Here is a 20,531-nt window from a genome sequence, read left to right as displayed (position 1 = left end):
GTCTTAATTCAATAGATTGAAAGTGCTTATCAACGCATGATAATAACAAAGAATCCAAAAGGTGTGTCCAGCAGATATAGTTCTATTCACATGTATTTGTGCTGATCTAGTTTCGAAAAACTCACTTGTTATTCCCACCACACAACAGCCACTTTTGTTTGGAACACCTTGTTTCAAACATTTTACAAAAATTGGCAGCATCCTACAAGTTTTAAATGAATTCTAAATTTACAGATGACTTGAAGGAGAAAGTACAATGAAAAACCTGATGAAGTGAACTGTTACGAAGCGACTGATTATTATTCCTTTTAGGAAGCGGAGCTACCCCAATTGTATCAAGGTGCTGCATTTTAGCAAGGAATTTTGAGCAATAATCATAAAAAACTAGAAGGAAAAAAGGTAATCAAATAAATTAAACAGAATGTCAACCTTAACAAAGAATTGGTACTTTTTATTTGACAACAGATCCATTGTTGGTACACATGTTACTGGATCTACACACAATTCATAAAGGAGCTGCATCAATCAAAAAGTCAGAATCCTTTCAAAAAAAATCACAAATAACTGGGGAAGATGTAAAAATTCCAACTCTCTTCCGTATATTAGATGTAGTGTGCATTAGATAAACAACATCTGACCTGAAAACAAAACTCGTGAAGTAATGCATTAACATCAGGCTTCAAAAGCTCCTCCAGAATATCAAGAATAACCTTCAAGCAACTGCAAATAACATTAGAAGGTAAAAGTTACAATCTCCAGAATCAAATAATTAAGCACCATGAAATAATAGACAAAAACCTGTAATAAAATTTAGGCTGTAAAACTGTTCGTTCAATTGGAGTATCTAGATCAAATTTAAGTAGCAAATGAGTGATATTTGGAGCTGGCCGACTGATATTGTCAATTAGAAGCTGAAACATAGAAGGCAAATGCAAACAAAAACCATTTTAGGAAGATTATACACTAGGAAAGAGGAAACAAAACAAAAAGTTGATAGTAATGAGGGCCAACTTGCATAATAAGAATGCCTGGATCATCACTGCTATTTTCAAGATTTTGAAACTCTTCTGACCGTAACTCAAGGCACGCTGCATAATCTTCTATCAAGCTGTTTGAAGCATTGCATTTTAGCAATAGTTGAACAAGCCCAACCATACGGGAGCTGTCACTCAAAAAATCAAAATACAGATTAAGTAATGATATTCAGAACAGCAGAAGAACACAAAAAATTACAAATTCAAAATAAGAAAATGGAAAGGTATCTAAATGCCTTAAAATACTCATGATTTTGATGGAGGATTGCTGAACTTTTGGCTGAAAATCATATCTGACATACTCCAACAGGGCCACTATTTGATTATGATCATGGGAGAGTATAATGTCCAATGGCTGCATATAGATTATCAATAAAAGACATTAATAAGTAGCTACACAATTCTAAAAAATAAGATATATTTAAACTAAGGAGCTACATACATAACACACCAGTACAAAAGATATTGATTTACTTTTAAACACAGTAAACGGTTAGTATCACTTCAAAATAACAGCATCCAATAGGACCAATATCCCAACCAAACCCTGGAAATCGATTGACACCCTGAATGTTAATAATTCAATATACAAATACAAAATCATGTATAGATAGTGAACCAGATCACCTTGACAATGCCTCCACACACTAATCAGTAATTTCTTTAGAAACTCAAGCAAGAGAAGATGATGAAACATGCAACTTTAGATCTATCTATCAATACATACATACAACTCCCGAAAGAGTGTGTGTGTGGGAAGCATCTTGTTGAGAAGCTGTTTCTATAGCACGTATCTGAGTAAACCAGCTATCGCCAGTGTTATAATTGAGGTGTTACGAGTCCTACGGATGTTCCTTCCACTTTCTATCACAACTTTCTTACAACTAATAATCTCTGGCACCATGGATCTTTCAGTGTGTCTCATTTGTTCTTATCCATAGTAAAAACAGGAAAAAACTTGATCCTAGAGCTTTAAAATTGATGTGTACGCACACACCCGTGAAAACAATTTGATGTGTACTGTATAGAAAATTGAGTTACCTGGTATAGAGGAAGCCAATAATCAGAAAGAAGTAAATCCTTATCAAAGACAAGGATTATAATTTCAAGGGAAAGCTGCACTGCATTCTCTAAAAGCTTCCCATATAATTGACTGCTGCGTTCAGCAATAATAGAATTCACCCCTGGAAGAAGAATACTCATTATGTTCCGAAAGGCAGTTTTTCCACTCATGAAATCCTGAAACATATCAACTGGTAAAATTAAAGCTATGAAATTCCCAACAGCACAATAATTTTCATAATGCTACATTTGCTGAATATTTCATAATGAAAGCTATAAAACTCCCAACAGCCAGTAAATTTGCTCGGTTGATAGTTGCTCGTTAATCATAACTACACAAGTACTGATATATCAATCTCAAAGTTATGAGACTCGTTATAACATATCATACAGCTAACAAATCCAAAATCCAGGATGATAATCATCAGTGTTGAGATATTAATCAGTCAATTTTCAGTTTTAATTTTGTATTCCTTATTTCTTGCCCTTTTAGTAATCTTAGATAGCCAATATGTATGTTAAGTGTTGTATTAGATAGCTCTAACTGCTCTAAATTTGTTAGTATAACAGCACTGAGAAAAATGCCTTTCAGTTAGTTAGATAGTTGGTTAGATATCTCACACAATATAATGGGTATTTTCCATATCACTTATAACTCACTTCTTAACATGGTATCAGAGCCAGATTCGAACCTATCCTAGTTATGTTTGTTGGGCATATTGTTCCACCTGCTATCGAACCACCCATTGATGTTTAGTCTCACGTTCGAGATGAATATACCTCGACGTGAAGAAGTGTGTTGGAAGTCTCACATAGTATATAAGTGGGTGCAAATCTCACCTTACAAGCCGGTTTTGTGGGGTTGAGTTAGGCTTAAAGTCCACTTCTTAACAATAACATGAATTTAAAATAATTTCATCAATCTATTTTCTCTCATTTTTCCCATTTCTATTGGACAGATCATGCAATGCAATATACAATATTCTAATACATACATTGGAATAAAAAAACTAAAGCCATTGCCCATATGTTTAATACACCATATCAAGACAACGACGAGCACATACTTTGAGCAACTCTAGGACTGGGAGCTGCGTCTGAAGTGGTGATGATTCCTTAGTTGCTGTAAGTCGCGACTGATCAACTACACCCTCATAGTCCTCATCCTTGATGCCATACATGCTCAAAACCCTGTCAATTTGTGTTCATCGAATAACACTCTAAGTCTATAATCAACGGTATATACCATAGCTTGTTCATAGTTTTGCATTATAGAGATCAGTTTCAATCAAATTAAAGACAGAAAAGTTATGTTGGTGCCTCAATACAACTCAAATAACTGTGAATAACAAAAACCAATCTATCCAACAATCAATACAACCTATATCAAATAAACAACGGAGATATATTCTAATTATTTCTAGAAACACGAAAACAGAATCACTCACATGTGAAAATGTTTAAGGCAGGCACCAACCAACTGCCACTTTTCGCAAGGATCCGCATAGGCTCTTTGAGGAAATGGCCCAAAAACATGATCATAGATGAACCTAAAGATTCCAATAAATCTGAAAAACGAAAAGTTTTTACACATTAAGAGCCCAAGCAAGAAAACAACATGAATATAAAATTCACTCAGATTTGAAATATACAGTGTACAGTACCTTCGCCCTCTGTCGGACAAATCACTTTCTTCTGCAATAAGAGCATTTATCAAATTAAGGAAAGATATTGTTGAAGGATATTGTTCTCTTCTTGCTTCAATTTCATTCAATTCAAATCGCATGTCATAAACCTGTCATATATTACAAGTTCATTTGTTCATCAGAGAAAGAGAAAGTAAATGATTGTGATGACAAAAAACAGAAGAAATGTAAGGGGAAATGGAAGAAACATATGAATAAAATGATAGCGATAACAAGTCAGATAATTTAAAAGAAAAGGATGAGCCCTAGTATATCAATTAATTTTTTAATATATTTTGTGGTTAGTTTACAGAACTACAGTTCAAACAAAAAGGCAAAGCAAAACAGTAAAAGAACAAGAGTCCAAAAAAATTCTGGCTTTTCAATATACCAATAAACCTCAAGACCCACTAGGTCATTCCAGTTAATAAATATAAGAAAAACCATTCCTTGTTTTACAATACTTTTTAGAGGTACTTAGCATATAAACCCTTATCATTTTAAACTTTGACACTTCTTTGGAAAAGTTTATTTCCTATGAAACAAACTGTTCTCTTTCTCGAGCTCTTTTGATAGAAACTTGGTATCTTTGCCATAAAGAATTTAGAAGAACTCTCAAATGTGCAGCTAGGAAGAACGAACTATAGACCTGGGTACACTAGGGTTACCCTAGGAATAACAACATAGATTTTTTAAAGAGATATAACTTCATCGTTTCGTGTCCTTCAAATGATAGCCTTACCCATGAATAGGGAATCCACTCAGTGAAATCAACGGCTGGCTCATTTAGGGAAACTAACTACAAAGTGCCGAAAAAAGGGTTATGCAAAATACCTCTCATGCATAATAGTCTTTAGTCCAGACCTAATCACAAAAACAAGGTCAACATGCCACCTCTAGTATCAACGCATGTAGCCTACCTGCCTAGCTCTACCAGACCTCACGAGCCCATTTTGAAGGATTGTAACATCCCATTTGGCTCCGATTTGTGTTTCTTGATTCTTTTGCCAAACATGTCTTTGTTTTGTGTTATTTATCGATGCTTGAAACAAAAGACTATAAGAAGGAACTTGATCGTCTAAGAACAATGATGAAATCGATGAATAAGTCATCTAGATCATATACCTGGTACATGAAAGATAAGAGTAAATTCAATAAGGTTGGTCGTATGCCTTAGGGTACTCGGATTATTGATTCAAGGACAACTAATCACATGACCTCATTTCCTATACTCTTTGATTTGTACGTCAAAATGACTAGAGAAATCATTGCAGTTGCAAATGGACATAGTGTATCCATGTGCAAATATGGAAATATATCTATTAAATTAAAGGATTTGTCTATGTCCAAAAACTGCCAACAGCCTTATCTTTGTAGAAAAACCTGCAAAAGATTTGAAGTGTTCAATAACTTTTCCTCTTTCTTATGTCTATTTCAATCAAGACCTCGGCAGGAGGAAGATTAATGTATTTGCTAAGGAGCATAGTAGGTTATATAAGTTGGAGTCTACGGTCCAAAACAAAACAAAAGGTCATAAGTCAACCAGCAACATTAGAAACATGGACAAATTCCCTAATATGGCTTCATCATATAAGATTTGGACATCCCTCGTTCAACCTTATGAAATCCATGTTACCTACTTACCATAGAGTTTGTTGAGTCTTTCCAATGTAATATTTGCTAATTGCCAAAGCATCACCATGCATCCAACCCCATTTACCTTAATTACTATGATGCTTGAGGACCTGGCAGGAACATAATGGAACTACACCCACCAGTGCCCAAGGACCCCAATTTTCTCAGAAATGAAAAATTATCCATCACTCAATTTCCCTAATTATTATTACAGACGATCTGCCTTAATATTTCTATATCTAACACCAACAGAGTATCAAATATCTACAACTAACTTACTAACATAAGAACTAACAGATATCAACAGTCTTAAATATCTATAAGGATGCCAGCAAAAAAAATGTAACATCCAAATATCTTAAAATTGTAAGAATACAGAATAGAACAAGAACATTTTTATCCTAACTAACATTTCAAACAAACCCATAGTTTCTAGAACAGTTGGTTCTCGTAGTTTTGAAGGATAAAAATTCTAAGATGGTGATTAAAGATTACTTCTTCATCAATCAGATATACCAACCTGACTACCCATAGATTGTGGACTATTCTGGATATCAGGCCCAACAACTACTGGCAGATCATATTGCTCAAGGTAGGTCCAGATGCTGTCTTTCAGTATTGGAGAAACCTGAATAAAAGCGGTTATTGCATTCCTCAGAGCACCCTACATCAAAAAGTATTGTCTCGTTAGAAAATAAACCGTTCAAACATTTCCATTAGAAGTACAATCTTTAAACAAAATCAAGAACCTAAATATCTTTTTACTTTCTTGTAAGAACATCATGATACAGCTATTTACCTTAAGATAAGGAGGCACATTTTCGTAACTAAGAAGCTTAAATAGTGGTTCAATATCAGGAAACCAGGTCCTCCTTTCTGTTGGATTCCCGTTTTCTACAACCTGTATATACAACAAATGCATAGTAAATATTGTTGTTCCTCTCAATTGAATAAAAACTACAAAGGGAAAGTCACATGCAACAATGAAATGTTAGACACGCCACATAAAATAAGTTGAACCAAGGACCTTTTATTGAATATTTTTCCCTTCTTACTAGACTAGAGTTTACAGAGGAGCACACTTATATACTGTGCTAGAGTTAGTTAGACGTAACAAATTCAATAGAAAGATACATTTACAGCCGTCTATTAACTAACTTAACACTAACAGAATAACAAACTATCCATTATCATACATAATATTTGCACAAAACAAAATTTATTAACTTCTATTTTGGCTTAGGACAAGTTTGGGCGTCCAAGGGATTCAATATAAGCTGACACAAGAAAATAGATAAACTTGAACCTTCTTCAGAACATTTAAGTATGCCACAAGAGCTTTAGCATCCCCCTCCTGAATTTCAGGCCACATAGCTCCAGCAGTTTGAAGAGATTGTTTGAATTTCTCGTCATAAATTGTTAAGCATTCAAATAAAGTGCTCCATCCAATTGAGCGAAATGCTTTACCTTGCAGCAACTCATAAACCTTTGAAGCACCTTCTTGACTGCAAGCCTAGAAAGCAGTTTCCCAAAATTATGTCGTATAAAAATGGTTGAAAAGAAAACTTAAGACATCATAGAGAGTAAAAAACGTCATCCTCACCAAGGTGCTCAGCATATTCAAGAATGCCACAAGCGTGTGGAAATTTGTATGGTCCTCTCCAGCAAAATTTGCAAATGTCCACAATACATCATTGCCAGACAAGAGTTCTGGTTCTTTCTGATAACTTGACAACATTAAAGGTCATGTTTGAAAGGAAAAGCCTTAAAAATCAGCCAAGCACATTACTTTAATCTGATAAGCCTAAAACAATAATGCATCCAAACCCTATATAAACATACAACCACAGCTTGAACAGACTTTTTTCCTAAACAAATGTATAGTAGTGTCATCAGGGAAAAGGAACATCTACACTGCCATCAATAATTTGAATCACCAGATCTATTTCAAACTTGCACTGATTGCTTACAAGAAAAGAAAATTTTCATGTTTTGTTACTATTTGGTCAAACTGACCTGATAAATATCGCTCACAAAGTCCAAGATTGAATTAAATGGCAAAGGGCCATGAAGAGAACTTGAATTAGTGTCTTGTGCAAAATCATGAGATCCAACAACTCGGTATGTACTAAGCACACTCATAGATCGCTCCTTCGTTTCTTTTATCTGCAAAATGCATAATATTCAAAAAGATAAGTGCAGAACTAAATATTTTGAATAAAAAAGATACACCAGTGTGGATAAAAATATAATTTGAAATAATTATCCAAACAAAATATCTTCTGCCACATGTACTTACAATTGCCAAAATTTAAAACAAATTCAATGCTCAGAAAGAACCAGACATTTAAGAATAGAAGTGAATATTTAATAATAATTTTGTAGAAAATGATTAACATTGCAGTTGAAAAAGGAAATCAATTTAAATTATTGAACAAAAATCAAACAGTTAGTAGTAAATTAAACTATAATTGGAAAGAGAGAAAAAAATATGAAAGAGCTAAAAGCTGCCGGTGCTGTCCAGTAATATTCAGGTACATATACAGTTACCATCCTGATTTCCTAACCATCACATTCAAAACCTGAAAAGAATTGGAAAGTGATCTATGGGATGACCTTACATTGTTATCATTTCGAAACCATGTAAAAATATGAGGAATAATCCAAAGAAAAATGAGAAAAAGAAACACCTTTCAACTGTCAAATTCCACTTATTTTAAATGAAACAAAAATATAGCAAGTATATACACAAGTACAAAAAACAGGGCAAATATAAATAATGAAGTTAGAAATAACAAAAACCTACAATCATGACTTCTCAGACAATAATTCCATGATTCAACTGCTATATAAAAGAAGAGATCAGAGGTCTGAAAAGAGTAGTTAACATCGATCAAGTAGTTTGAGAACTAAAACCAAATCCTAGCAAAAATTGTGCACTCAATCAACCAAATAAGCTTGTTCCATATGTACGTGCAGAAAAATTAATTAACCTTGTCTCTTGCTAGAGGGTTAGACAAAAAGCAGGTAATCAGTTTGTGCAGATAAGCATTGTACATGTAGACCATATCTTCATCCTCCGTCTGTAAGATAACAAGCAGACTTTTCAATAGGATACCAATGAAGTATAGTCATGATCCATGAAAAGTTACAGTAAATACAGAATTCCAATTAAGTGATATTGCACAAATTCAAAAAGCTAGAATAACTTGTATACTCCTTGAGAATCTTAATATTTTGGTGTGTAGAGGACAATACAAAAAAAGAATTCAAGGAAACAATCTCGTACAGGACAAGTTTCCAAAGAGTGATCTACACCCTCACAAAGATCATAATATGAATAATTATAAATATAATCAATATCTTAATTGTATAAACTAACCTGTTTCCTTATATACTAATATTGGCACATAACTATTTGTTAGAATAAGTATTAAAATCTGGGGTAGGAAACAGTTGGGTTGGGAACTACTTCTTGTTGTACCTATGAGTTGTCCCTAGTAGACTAGTGTAGTCTTTTTATTTTCATCTTCCGATTATATCAGATTCCGACCAATATAAATAGTAGATCATAAGAGGGATCTTTCAAACCCTCCAAAAATATATCTCTCTTTAATCTTAAGTTGGTAAGAGAGTGGGTCGATCCCGCTCTGCTGGTCTCTCTCAATCTTCTCCTACATTTATTTTCACCTCAGTTCATTGTTTGTCGCCGACCACCTACTTAGTTTTCTTCGACAACCACCAGATTTGAACTGTCTCCTTGAGAAACAACCAACCCCACCAATCTCAAACCCTGATTTCGCTGCATGCACCGTCATGCACCACGTTTCTCTTCGCTACTACTTTGCGTGTGAAGCTCATGTGATGCCTTCCCCTTCATTGGGCGACATCGAACCACCTCGCCAGTGCTCTTTGGACCTCCTTCACGTTGGTTCCAATCCTTGGTTGTTCTTTCCCAATGTGGTTATTATCAAGGGTTCCCTAATTAAACCTAGGGTTTTCCCTTTATTGTTCTTGTTCATTGGTTTCGTTGTCTCTTTTGGTTTCCTCAAAAGTGCCTATTGGAGTTATTTATCATTCTTTGGAAATCCTTCTATTACTTATGAGAAACAAAAATGGAGAAAATTACCTCATTTGGTCTGCATTAGTTGAAATGTGGTTGTTTGGCCAAGGTTATCATGACCACCTAGAACAAGATAGAAGTAATGTGCTTTCTAAGAAAGCTAAATAGTTGAAGCAAATTGACTTTCAGCTATGTGCCTTGTGGCAATTTGTGGAACCAAAATTACTAGGTACCCACACTTAGATCCTTTCAAACTTGCAACTCCTTTTGGAAGAAAGCACAGAATATTTTTAAAAACGATATTTAGCACCTTTATGACTCTACGAATAGGCTTGCCTCTCTCAAACAATCAGATCATGACATGGTGTCCTTCAACAAGAAAGCTCAATTTGCAGTTCAACAATTGAAGATGTTCTTGGAGGTTGAGTCTTTGAGTGAGATCAAGAAAAAACTTCACAAATACTACATGATTGATCACGAATGGTCTTTACATCTTCCCATGTAGCGCCTTCAAGTCCTCCCAAATTCCATTGAATAAGTTGAGGGATGGATATCCCACAGCACCCTGGAATCCAAGACCTTGAAAAGAGTTATGCCAGAAGGTCTTGTTCAACTTGATGGGTACCTATGGCATGTTTAAGTTGAGAGACATGGAAGACAAGATGAATTTGGGTCGTCACTGGCAACTGGAGGCGAAAAGCCACGGGAACCACAAATCGCTGTCGAAGTAAATAAGGTCTCCAATGTTGAATTGCTAGCACCAAGGCCATTAGTTCCTTCTCATAAATAAACTTAGAAAAAGAAGAATCACTTAAAAGCCTTGCTAAAATAAGCAATAGGCCGACGATTTTGAGACAAAACAGCCCAATACCCCTACCTACAGCATCACATTCCACATGAAATGTTTGAGAGAAATCTGGTAAAGCAAGTATTGGAGTTGTTGTTAATGCTATCTTCAAGATGTTCATAGCTTCGGTGCTTTGAACAGACCATACAAACTGCCCTATTTTTGATAAATATGTCAAAGGCCTTGTAATCTTGCCATAATCTTTAATGAAAGATCTATAATACCCTGTAAGGCCTAAGAAACCCCTTAGGGCCTTATTAAACCGTGGATCAGGCATATCTTGAACAACCAAAACCTTCTCTGGGTCCATCTATACCCCCTGACTTGAGATAACATGACCCAAATACCTGATTTGCTTCTTCCCAAATTCACATTTTTTTTTCGTTAGTAAACAATTGTTGTCCTAAAATACTAAGAACCTGGTGGAGATGTTCTGTGTGCTCCTCCCAAGTCTTGTTGTAAACCAATATATCATCAAAGAAAACAAGCGCATTCTTCCTTAAAAACTCCTTCAGAACAGTATTCATGATGCTTTGGAATGTCACAGGGGCATTTGATAGCCCAAATGGCATCACCAAAACTCATAGTGCCCATGATGTGTCCTGAACGCCGTTTTAGGGATATCGTTCTCCTTTGTCTTTATTTGATGATACCCCACCCTCAAATCAATTTTAGAGAAGTAACTAGCACCATACAATTCATCTAACAACTCCTCTATCACTGGGATAGGAAATTTATCTGAAATTGTAGCCTTATTTAAAGCCCGATAATCAATGCAAAAATGTCAACTTCCATCTTTCTTCTTAACCAAAATCGCTAGACTGGAATAAGGACTTTTACTAGGTCTAATAATTCATGTTTGCAACATCTCAGCGACTTGTTTCTCAATTTCTGCCTTTAATAGGTGTGGGTATCTATAAGGTCTCACATTGATTGGATCTATTATGGCTTTAATTGGAATTTGATGGTTCAAATGCCTTCAAAAGTACCTAGAATTTCCTGCAACTCTGTTTTGCTTGGTTGTTAACTGGTTTTGTTCCCCACATCCCTTCTCCAATTCGGCATTACCCATCTCTCAAACTAATGGCACCACTTCAATCTCCTTTTCTTTTAATAAAACTATTGGAGTCACCACTCTCTTGGTTAAAGAAGGATCCCCTTTTTCAAACGAAGGAAGTTCCACTTTTTTTCACCTACCTCCACTGGTATTCTCTTTAGTCTTCCTCCCATTCGTCATCAATCTCCTCTTTTTCCCACTTTGTCCCCGTTTACAGAACCTCCACTTCCTTCAGACCCCTTTTTCAATATTCTTAAGTTTGCACATAACATCCTCTATCTATCACTTAGCCTTTGAAAGTTGGCTCCAGATTCTTCCTTCATTTCCTCAATTGCCCTCTATACTATGCTCACTCTACTCTCCATGACTCTGTTGGTGTTTTTGATCCGACAAGTCGAACCAAATTGTTAGGTTTCTTGAGAACAAGAAACCGGATATTCAGAATCAGTAAAGAAATAAGCACTCAAATCTTGCTACACAACGTAAGATAATACTTTAATTAAAGAAAACATAATATAGAAAACATTCAACAACTTCCAAGGGAAGTAAATCCCTTCTACACACGACAAGTCCTAATCCAAAAAAGAAAATACAACACACCCACTAGGAGGAACTATTTCCTCCTTAAAAGATAACCCTTACTAAACTTAATCACTACCTATAACCACCCCTAAACTGCCCATCCACCATTAACTGTCATGAAACTTCTGATTTTGAACCTTCTTCCTAAGGTACACCGTAAAGGTCTTATCATAAGATGAATATTTCAAGCCCTCCAAAATACATTTTTCTCTCTTTTTAATCTTAAGTCTGTTATTTTCAACAAATCCCTCAAATAACCCATAATATGAACACTGTTTTAAAAATATTTTGGAGCATCTCAAATGAACTCTAAGAATAGGTTTTCGAATTTCCTTGTGTTTTTCTCTTTGATATGTTTCATAAGTTAAATAGAATTAACAATCAAGTAAAAGAATAAGAATTAATGTTGTCTTTTGCAACATATCCTTGACAAAAGAATCAGTAACATTTTGCAGTTCTCATTATTTTCTGCTCCCTCCAACAAAAAATTAGTAGAAAGAAAAAAAATTATAATAACATTGAAATTTGAAAACTCAAAAAAGATATTACTAAGTGCTTGAGAAATATACCAATGTTATCGATATCGAATAACGGAAGATATCAAAATATCGGAGACTCAAAAATCCTTTATAAAATTATAACGGAAACCATAACAGGTTATGGCAGAAACATTGCCTTCAAAAGAAATATAATAGCACCACATGTAATTCTAATGCAAAAGTAATGATATTATAGTTAAAATTGGTATTTTTATTAAAAATAATATAGTAAAACTGGAAAAGAAGAAAAATTTTAAAAACAAAATTGAAAATAAAAAAAAAAAAACAGGCTTGGCTGGCGGAGGATGATGGCAGCGGCGAGCGGTGGCGGCAGTGACCGGCGAGCAGTGTCTGCAGTGGTGGCAGTTGGGAGCAGTAAGTTAGGGCAACTGGAAAAGAATAAAAGAAAAAGTGTTTTAAAGTTGTGTATTAGAGTGGGTTTTGAATTTTTATTGGGCCTGGACCAATTTTTAACTGTTCTAAACACAGAAAACAAATAAGGTTTGTGCAATTAGGGTTTCCTATCATGTGTACCACTGCTGCCCCTCCCTTCTCCCACTTTGCTGTTACTTTTTTTCACGCAGATGTCATCTTTCTTCTCCAATCCGCTTCTTACACCATTGTCGTTTTGCCATTGTCGTTCCGCCACCGCCAGTCGCTATGCCAAAAGCGGCCGCCATGGACCACCACAGGAAATCCGTTTCACCACCGCCTTGTTGTAGCAGCAGGTCAAAAAACCGCTACCAGTTTCCACCATGGCCGAAATTTGATAACACTGTAATATACACTTGAGAAAAATTCTTTCCACTTACATAATCGAAGTGCTAGTCTTTTGGAAATTAAAGCAAATTTACTTTTACAGGTATTCCATTAACAGATATACAGAAAGATTGAGAAAAGGCTTTGCTCCATTCTTGTTTTCACTTTTCACGTATTGCTTTATTTTCCCTTTTTACCTCGTGAAGAACCCCTTGTCCTCTCAATGAATATATTTTTTATCAAAAAGTAAAAACAAAAATAAAAAATACCATAGAATTATACCTGGTAAGCAGCAGTACGAAGAACTTTATCAAGTAAAAACTGAAAAACATTATTTGAGAAAATGACTTCCAAGCATTGACTAAGATAACCCAGTTCGTTTGATGACCCACTTGAAATAGTCTCTCTTGTTACAGCACCATCTTGTATTAATATTAAATATACCGCCCAAGCAAGCCTTACGCCACCAACAAATCCCTCAACAATTGGATCATTTCCAGCAGCCATTACCTTAAACATTAAAAAACTTCAACATTATTCCAATTTCATACTAAATATTGTAAACAATTAGTACAGAGAAAAAAGCAATTATATTTTCTCTTACAAGCTCATGAAATTCGTGTTTGAAGGAAGTATTTGAAGAAAGGACAGATGCTTTATCAGGCACTGTACTCAAACCATCAGAAACAAACGCAATCACAAGGGCAAAGAGAAGACAAAAGGTAATCTGCAATACAAAGTGAAAATTATAAGAGTAACACATGAGGAAAAGTTTATGAGCAAAGTGAGCTAAGTCAGACAGAATAAATAACAAGTGCATCTTGATACTCATGCGGAAGCATGTATCTCTCAAAATATTCAAGTTTAACCTTTTCAAAAATCAAACTTATCATTTTCTCATAAAAATAATAAAATAAAAATGCGCAAAAAAAGAAACTATTCATTTTTTACATCACCAATCTAACTGCTGATTCTGAACAAAATACAAAATATTTGAATGGTAAATTAGACACAGCCAAGGACATTTTTTTCTTTTAAATGTAGATGGAAAAAAAGTATGTACCTAGTTAAGGAATCTGCTGGCTCAATTAGTATACTTTGAAATCAATGTTGTCAAAATCAAGATCTTACACAGGATAGGATGAAAGATCATAATTTTAAGGATCATAATAAGACTGAATTAGGAAAGTCATATACAGATATGCATGTGAAAAAGGTGATATAAATAACAAAAGATAAACTGAACTAAAGTAAAACCAAAAAATAATCCAGGGATTTATATGGATAAGTTTCCTTGTACTCATTAATATATATAACTACTGAATTTTCCAACCGTGACATACCCTGATATTATGAGATAAGACACTGCACATCAGGGATTCTTGATAACTACATATTACTTTCATAACCATGAATAAATAATATTAAAATACACAATCCAAGTATTTTAATATATATACTAGGAGAAATGAGGCACCTTGCACCCCCTCCGTATTTTGGATTGAAAAAGATTAATAAACGCGGTTGGTTCTGACAATGCAGTTAGGGTATTGGTTGCTTGACTAGTTTATTCACAGGAATAAAATAAAAATTTATAGAGAAGGGTTTGGGGGCAAAATAGTTCACAAAAATATCTACACTAAACCTCATATATCCCTATATACAAATATGAAGATATATATCATATAATATAATGTAATAAATACAAATAAGTCAAATTAGTGTATGTAATTCTAGGAAAGTAAGCTTGTATTTTACAAATGATGCCGGTATTTCATAACTAGCCTATAGGCAAGCGAAAAATGGATGAATTCAAGTTAGAACAACAATAAATCAAAGCATAAAAAGGAGTTTCTTATCACAAAGAATGAGAGGCAAAATCAGACAAATAACATGCCCATAATCCACAACAAAGATAAAGTGTGACAGCGGAAGACAACAAGAAGAACCCAGCAGTACTACTCATGTCAGAATAAGCAAAAGCTTCAAGAGTGTTAGGCAAAGACGAGAATAAGAATATCCGTGTTATATTATGATAGAGACAAAGCAAGCAAGAGTTAAAGCTGAGATGGAAAACAGGGTCAGGTTCAATGGGTTTTACTTAAAAAGCAGGTCCAGAGGAAGATCAAGTCCGCTAAGATTGTATGACCTTGGATCAGGAAGATCACATTAATAAGAATCTAAAGAAAAACAGTCCCACAACAAATTTTGAACATGATTAGGCAAGAAAATCATAGTATCATATGATTCTGTGATCTTTACAAAAATTTCAATAGCACTGGATTAGATTTTTTCAGTTACATATATCCACTCTTCCCTCTATCCTTTTCCCAACTCTGATTCAAATTTTTTTCAATTATGGTAAAAGCCGACAAATTTCTTCATTTTCAGATCATTAGTTTCACCAAATGATTTAGAGATGAAGATAACAATCATTGAATACATTTATCACCAAAGAAGATGAATGAAATTTATACCCTGAATAACAATTTCTTACCATGGGACATTGGTTGGATAGTTTTAATGCTTAAGAAATTATGATTTTGAAAACATAATTCTAATGCTCAAAAAACAAAAATATATATATAATTGAGCTCGGCGAGTATAGAAATGCACCTGATGTTTGACAATGGTATTGCTCTCACTAACTTCAGAAGCATTATCTTTCAAAACAGAAAAAATATCTTTAATATCCTTTGGACCTGAAAATGGAGATCGTGGATGAACTTCCATTTGAAATATTAATCAAGTATTCAAGAAGTATAATCTGTCACAAAATACAATAAACCAAGTAGAGCCTCAGCAGACAAGAAATAACACTAAACATACTTGTCCGAACAACTAGAATCGAAAGGACAAGACAATGCCCAAGAATAAGTCTTTCTCTAGAGACCACTGCCTGCCTCTCCACAAGAGAACCTCTTGAATCAATAATAAAGCGCTCACACTGAAGACCACCCAAACCAGAAGGTTCTTCTCTATTGAGTTCCTACATTCAAAAAGCAAATTCTAATAAAAAACTATGTTTACATTCAGGTTAATCCAAAAGTTACACGTTCACATAATATATTAGATACTCTAGTCAAGATTAAGAAAATAAACCACCACATTGGTTAACTTGCCAATCATATGCTTATAAGATTAGATAGTTTATTGATCATGTTTCTTCAAGAGACAATTAAGCATAGTAATCAACAACAGTGTACCTGACACATACTTGTGCATCAGAAAATGTCTTTAACTATGAAATATGAACTCATATATAATACAAGCAGGACCATTGAGGTTAATTAAAGTAGTTACAATATTAAAAAGCATGTTTAGGTTATTCACCAGCCAATATAGAGCCACAATAATCAATATAAACTGCCAGTTTTTAAACACAGAATTTTTAAAACCAAATCACTACTAATATATAAATATTAATTATTACAACCAATTACGTCAAATTTTAAGTAGTTGAATCGATGTAAGCCAATACTCAGGTAAAATCTGTTACAGTGAATATGAAGAACATCTAGTCAACTCTGACAATAGCTTGGCAATAAACAATACCCACTCTCTAAGAGCCTTTACCCTAAATTGGAATATAATCTTGAAGTTACAGAACAAAACATTAATTAATAACTCATTACAAATCAAACCTTGATAAGAGAAATTAACCGCTGCCTAAGTCCTGAAATGATAAGATCTTCTAGATACTTCTGAATGTCTACCAATATATCATCTTGCAGTCCCTGATCTAGCACCACAGCCTATAAGAAAACAATACAGAGGTATTAACCACAAACTAAATAATTAAATAATGGCCAAATGAACTTCAATGATTCCTTAAATAAAAAGAAATACCCTTAAGAGCAAATGGAGGGATGTTATCAAATCTCTTCTCTCTGTATACCAGAGTCCTGCCGCAAGCCGTAAAATTTCCAGTGGTTCCCTTCCCATTAATCCCCACTACAGATAAAACCAAAGCAAATAATCAAATATAAATGATGCACATGTATTGACAATATCATTCATGGAATCATGGTCTCTCAGTCCAACATAAAAACTGGAAAATTAAATGCATTAAATAACCACAACTAAAACTAACCCATCTGTAAACTAAACCACCTTCAACATTTCCACTCAGTCCTTAATTTTCATAAAATTATATGAAAATTATTTTCTTTACTAAAACTACAATTTAAAATCAAAAGGAAACGATAATGAAGCAGGTAACAATAAAATTAAAAAAATTATGTACCCAAATCATATGGCTATTCATTGTGTGTGCCACAAAGTCTGTTAATGTATATAAAGCAAATTAAAAGCTGAAGTTTACCTCTTGATTAGCTGATACAAGCAAACGAACACAATCTACTTCATTGAGATGGAGATCATCACTCAACTTGAGCGCCTAAGGGTCATATAAGCAGTTGTTAGGAAAAAGGAAGGGCAAATAAAACCGCAATAAGACCCCAAACAAGATGTGCACACATATCACCAAGATAAACAAAGTTATTACTCATTGGTGGCAAGAATCATATTAATAAAATCGTAAGACTTCATCAACAAATCCTGAAAATGAAATAATCGTAGGAAACTAGCAATTTAAAGAGAAAATAAAGTCAAAACTTTAAATAAATAAATATACAAAAAGTGACCTGAAAAAGAAAAAAGGACCACAACACATACCATACAACAAAGATAAAAAAAAAAAAAACCATACGTGTAATTATAAATACATCCAGTGAAGCTAGCCTAACGTACTATGGCAGGACAAGAAAAGGGTCCAGTCCCTTCTTCTGGTTAAGGTGCTGCCCCTTAGGTGAGGCCCACACCTTTCATTCAACGCGCTTGTGCAGTTGTGCCTCATAATAGAAGATGCACTGCCCCCATTGGTACCTTCCTAGTGGATTTGGCAAAGCCTAGCGAACAAAAGTCCTATGATTAAATTTAAAAGACAGTGGCTGCTAGGAGTCATTCAAGCTAAGTAAAACAAAGGAGTAAAACACCTCCGCCATCAGTTGAACTAATAGGCACTTTCTTAGTTTTGATTTGCTCTTCTATTCCGAGGTAAGTGTTTCAGCATTTTTTTTTTAATTTTTCCTTGACACCACTTCCTCCAAGTGTTATTGCCTTTTAAAAAGATTTGTCATGGCACATAATTTCCCATGATATCAACATAAAGAGTAAAATGACTTGGAACCTTCAAGCATAAGATCAGAAAAATTGTAGCATGATGCTGGTAGAAAAGATTAGACTTAAGAACAATGCTTCCCTTAATAATCTATAATTGACCTCATCAATATAGACATTCAAAATCCAATTTGACGTGCCAAAGAAGTAGGGATGTTTCGTTCAACGTATTTATTGAAATAAATGATTTTTTTACCAAAATCCAGCAAACTCCAGAATAAAAACGAGTATTTTGAAGGAAATAACTTCGAATCAAACATGTGCTTCAAGAGGGGATACTTAAGAACAATGAAAAGCTCAAATAGACAAAACCCAAGAAACTCAAAGCACTAAGGGATTTCAATCATTCAACTCCTATTTCATTTGTCATCATTTTTCTAATAATATGTAATTCGATTTCCATTATACAGGCACATAAGCCTGTAAAGATTAACAATCGTTCGATTCCCATTACCACTTATCATATTTTATACATATGTGAGCATGTGCATGTGTGGCTGCGCAAGCCAAGGGTCAAACATAATAGGTATAGATTACAAGTGGACAAAGGGATTTCACTTTGACCCCTAGCTCTAACGTCTTTTATTTGGTCTTCCCAATTTAAGTTTCACCACTAAAGTTACGAAATTGACTATCTTCCTGTTTCAGTCACCTCGCATTTTGGTCAAACCAAAACATTCCGTTCATAGAATAAACTAGATATACATTTTCTTTATAGGAAAACATAAGCAACGAAACTTATCCAATGCCCGGACTTTTACTGAATACAAACCATGTTAAATACTAGCAGCGTAGAAAAGGTGCAGAATGGGAACTTACAATGTGCACATCCTGGTCGTCAAGTGAAATAGGAGGAGAATCAGGCAGCCTGACGGACTTTGACTGAACTTGGCTTCGATCAGAGGGTTTTGGGGGCTAAAGAAAAGACACAACAAAATACAAGTACAACAAAAGAGTTTTCATTTTAGTTTGAAATTGAATAGAAGAAAACAAAAATGGAAGTTAATAGCGTACTGGATAGGAGAGAAGGGACTGGAAGGAGATGACGGAAGTGCGAAGAGCGTGCAAGAGTTCTACGCGTTGCGCCGCCGTCGGAGACGAAGCGCCAAGAAGCGCTGATTCGATGGTGCCTAGGAGCTGCTTCGGAGACACCATTTTTTCGCCAGTCGCCGGTGAAACCCTAAAGCTGGAAGAAGAACGCGGAAAGATAGGTGCGTTCCCTTAGGGCCACTATAGCGGGAAATGAAGCAGTGGGGTTTCAGTGAAGATTGAAGATCCGGGAATGCGCTCTTATGCCAGCTTTAAACCCTATAAACCCCTCCTCTTTGAAAATTTGAGAAAACTAAACTAAAATTCAAACCATCAAAGGAAGGAGACCATTTTTTTTTCTTAATTTGGTTAAAGAAAATAATGGAATGCATACACAACTAATATTTAAAATAGTTTTACTCATTTAATAAAAGATTGAGCGTGATTATGACTTTTAAGATAAATAAAATTTATAGATCTATCATATGTAATTAATAATTTATAAAAAAATACACAAAACATTTTATTTTTGAAATTCAAGATTAACATTATTAAAGAACATTTGGTATTTCATTCTTCATTTGAGATTGAAAGGACTACCGTAAGTCAAAAGTAGTATGAAAAAAGTGTTTAAAATCTCAATGTGTGAAGTGTATAACGAGGGGTAAGTCAAAGTATAGGCCTAACTAGTATTTTATTTTTTATATTTAGATTTATTATTTACTTTGATTTAATATCTTTGTTAAATCAAGTTTTAATATTTATTAAGTAGAGATTATTCAATTTATTATGTTAAATTATGGATAATGTCGTTTGGAATTGTTATTTGTCAAAAATTTATTTCATTCTTTATTTTGGAACTTTTCTAGTTTTCTTTTTTCTTTTTTTTCTTCCCTCATCTCTCCCCACCTCCCACTGAATATTTATTTTGCACAATTTCTAGATAATAAAATACTACGGTATCAAAGGATAACTTTATTTATGAAATTTCAAAAACAACATTCTTACCAAAGCATGGTAGAGTATGGTAGCAAATTTTAAAATCTCATTTTGATTTT

The 20,531-nt window shown here is 34.3% G+C and overlaps 1 protein-coding gene across 1 annotated transcript in view; it reads right to left on the bottom strand.

Moving 5' to 3' along the window:
• The window catches only part of LOC124848179 (nuclear pore complex protein NUP205), a 33,625-nt gene extending 13,834 nt beyond the window's left edge, over window positions 1–19,791 (bottom strand). The window contains exons 1-25 of the mRNA XM_088106073.1: window positions 19,459–19,791; window positions 19,264–19,359; window positions 17,588–17,662; window positions 17,113–17,217; window positions 16,908–17,018; window positions 16,093–16,252; window positions 15,880–15,965; window positions 13,868–13,990; window positions 13,546–13,773; window positions 8,410–8,499; window positions 7,433–7,582; window positions 7,020–7,136; window positions 6,723–6,929; window positions 6,216–6,317; window positions 5,937–6,080; window positions 3,761–3,891; window positions 3,545–3,664; window positions 3,164–3,287; window positions 2,076–2,273; window positions 1,271–1,389; window positions 1,012–1,162; window positions 799–911; window positions 639–720; window positions 430–516; window positions 266–343 (exon numbers count right to left, since the gene is read on the bottom strand). Coding sequence (XP_087962199.1) covers window positions 266–343; window positions 430–516; window positions 639–720; window positions 799–911; window positions 1,012–1,162; window positions 1,271–1,389; window positions 2,076–2,273; window positions 3,164–3,287; window positions 3,545–3,664; window positions 3,761–3,891; window positions 5,937–6,080; window positions 6,216–6,317; window positions 6,723–6,929; window positions 7,020–7,136; window positions 7,433–7,582; window positions 8,410–8,499; window positions 13,546–13,773; window positions 13,868–13,990; window positions 15,880–15,965; window positions 16,093–16,252; window positions 16,908–17,018; window positions 17,113–17,217; window positions 17,588–17,662; window positions 19,264–19,359; window positions 19,459–19,599 — 3,138 coding nt within the window. The 5' untranslated portion in view covers window positions 19,600–19,791. The remainder of the gene's footprint in view (window positions 1–265; window positions 344–429; window positions 517–638; window positions 721–798; window positions 912–1,011; window positions 1,163–1,270; window positions 1,390–2,075; window positions 2,274–3,163; window positions 3,288–3,544; window positions 3,665–3,760; window positions 3,892–5,936; window positions 6,081–6,215; window positions 6,318–6,722; window positions 6,930–7,019; window positions 7,137–7,432; window positions 7,583–8,409; window positions 8,500–13,545; window positions 13,774–13,867; window positions 13,991–15,879; window positions 15,966–16,092; window positions 16,253–16,907; window positions 17,019–17,112; window positions 17,218–17,587; window positions 17,663–19,263; window positions 19,360–19,458) is intronic.
• Between the last annotated feature and the right edge of the window lie 740 nt (window positions 19,792–20,531).

Source organism: Vigna umbellata, chromosome 2 (genome assembly GCF_029865625.1).
Source record: "Vigna umbellata cultivar VRB3 chromosome 2, Vumbellata_1.0, whole genome shotgun sequence".
Lineage (NCBI taxonomy): Eukaryota > Viridiplantae > Streptophyta > Magnoliopsida > Fabales > Fabaceae > Vigna > Vigna umbellata.
This window is presented reverse-complemented; position numbering and strand designations above follow the sequence as displayed.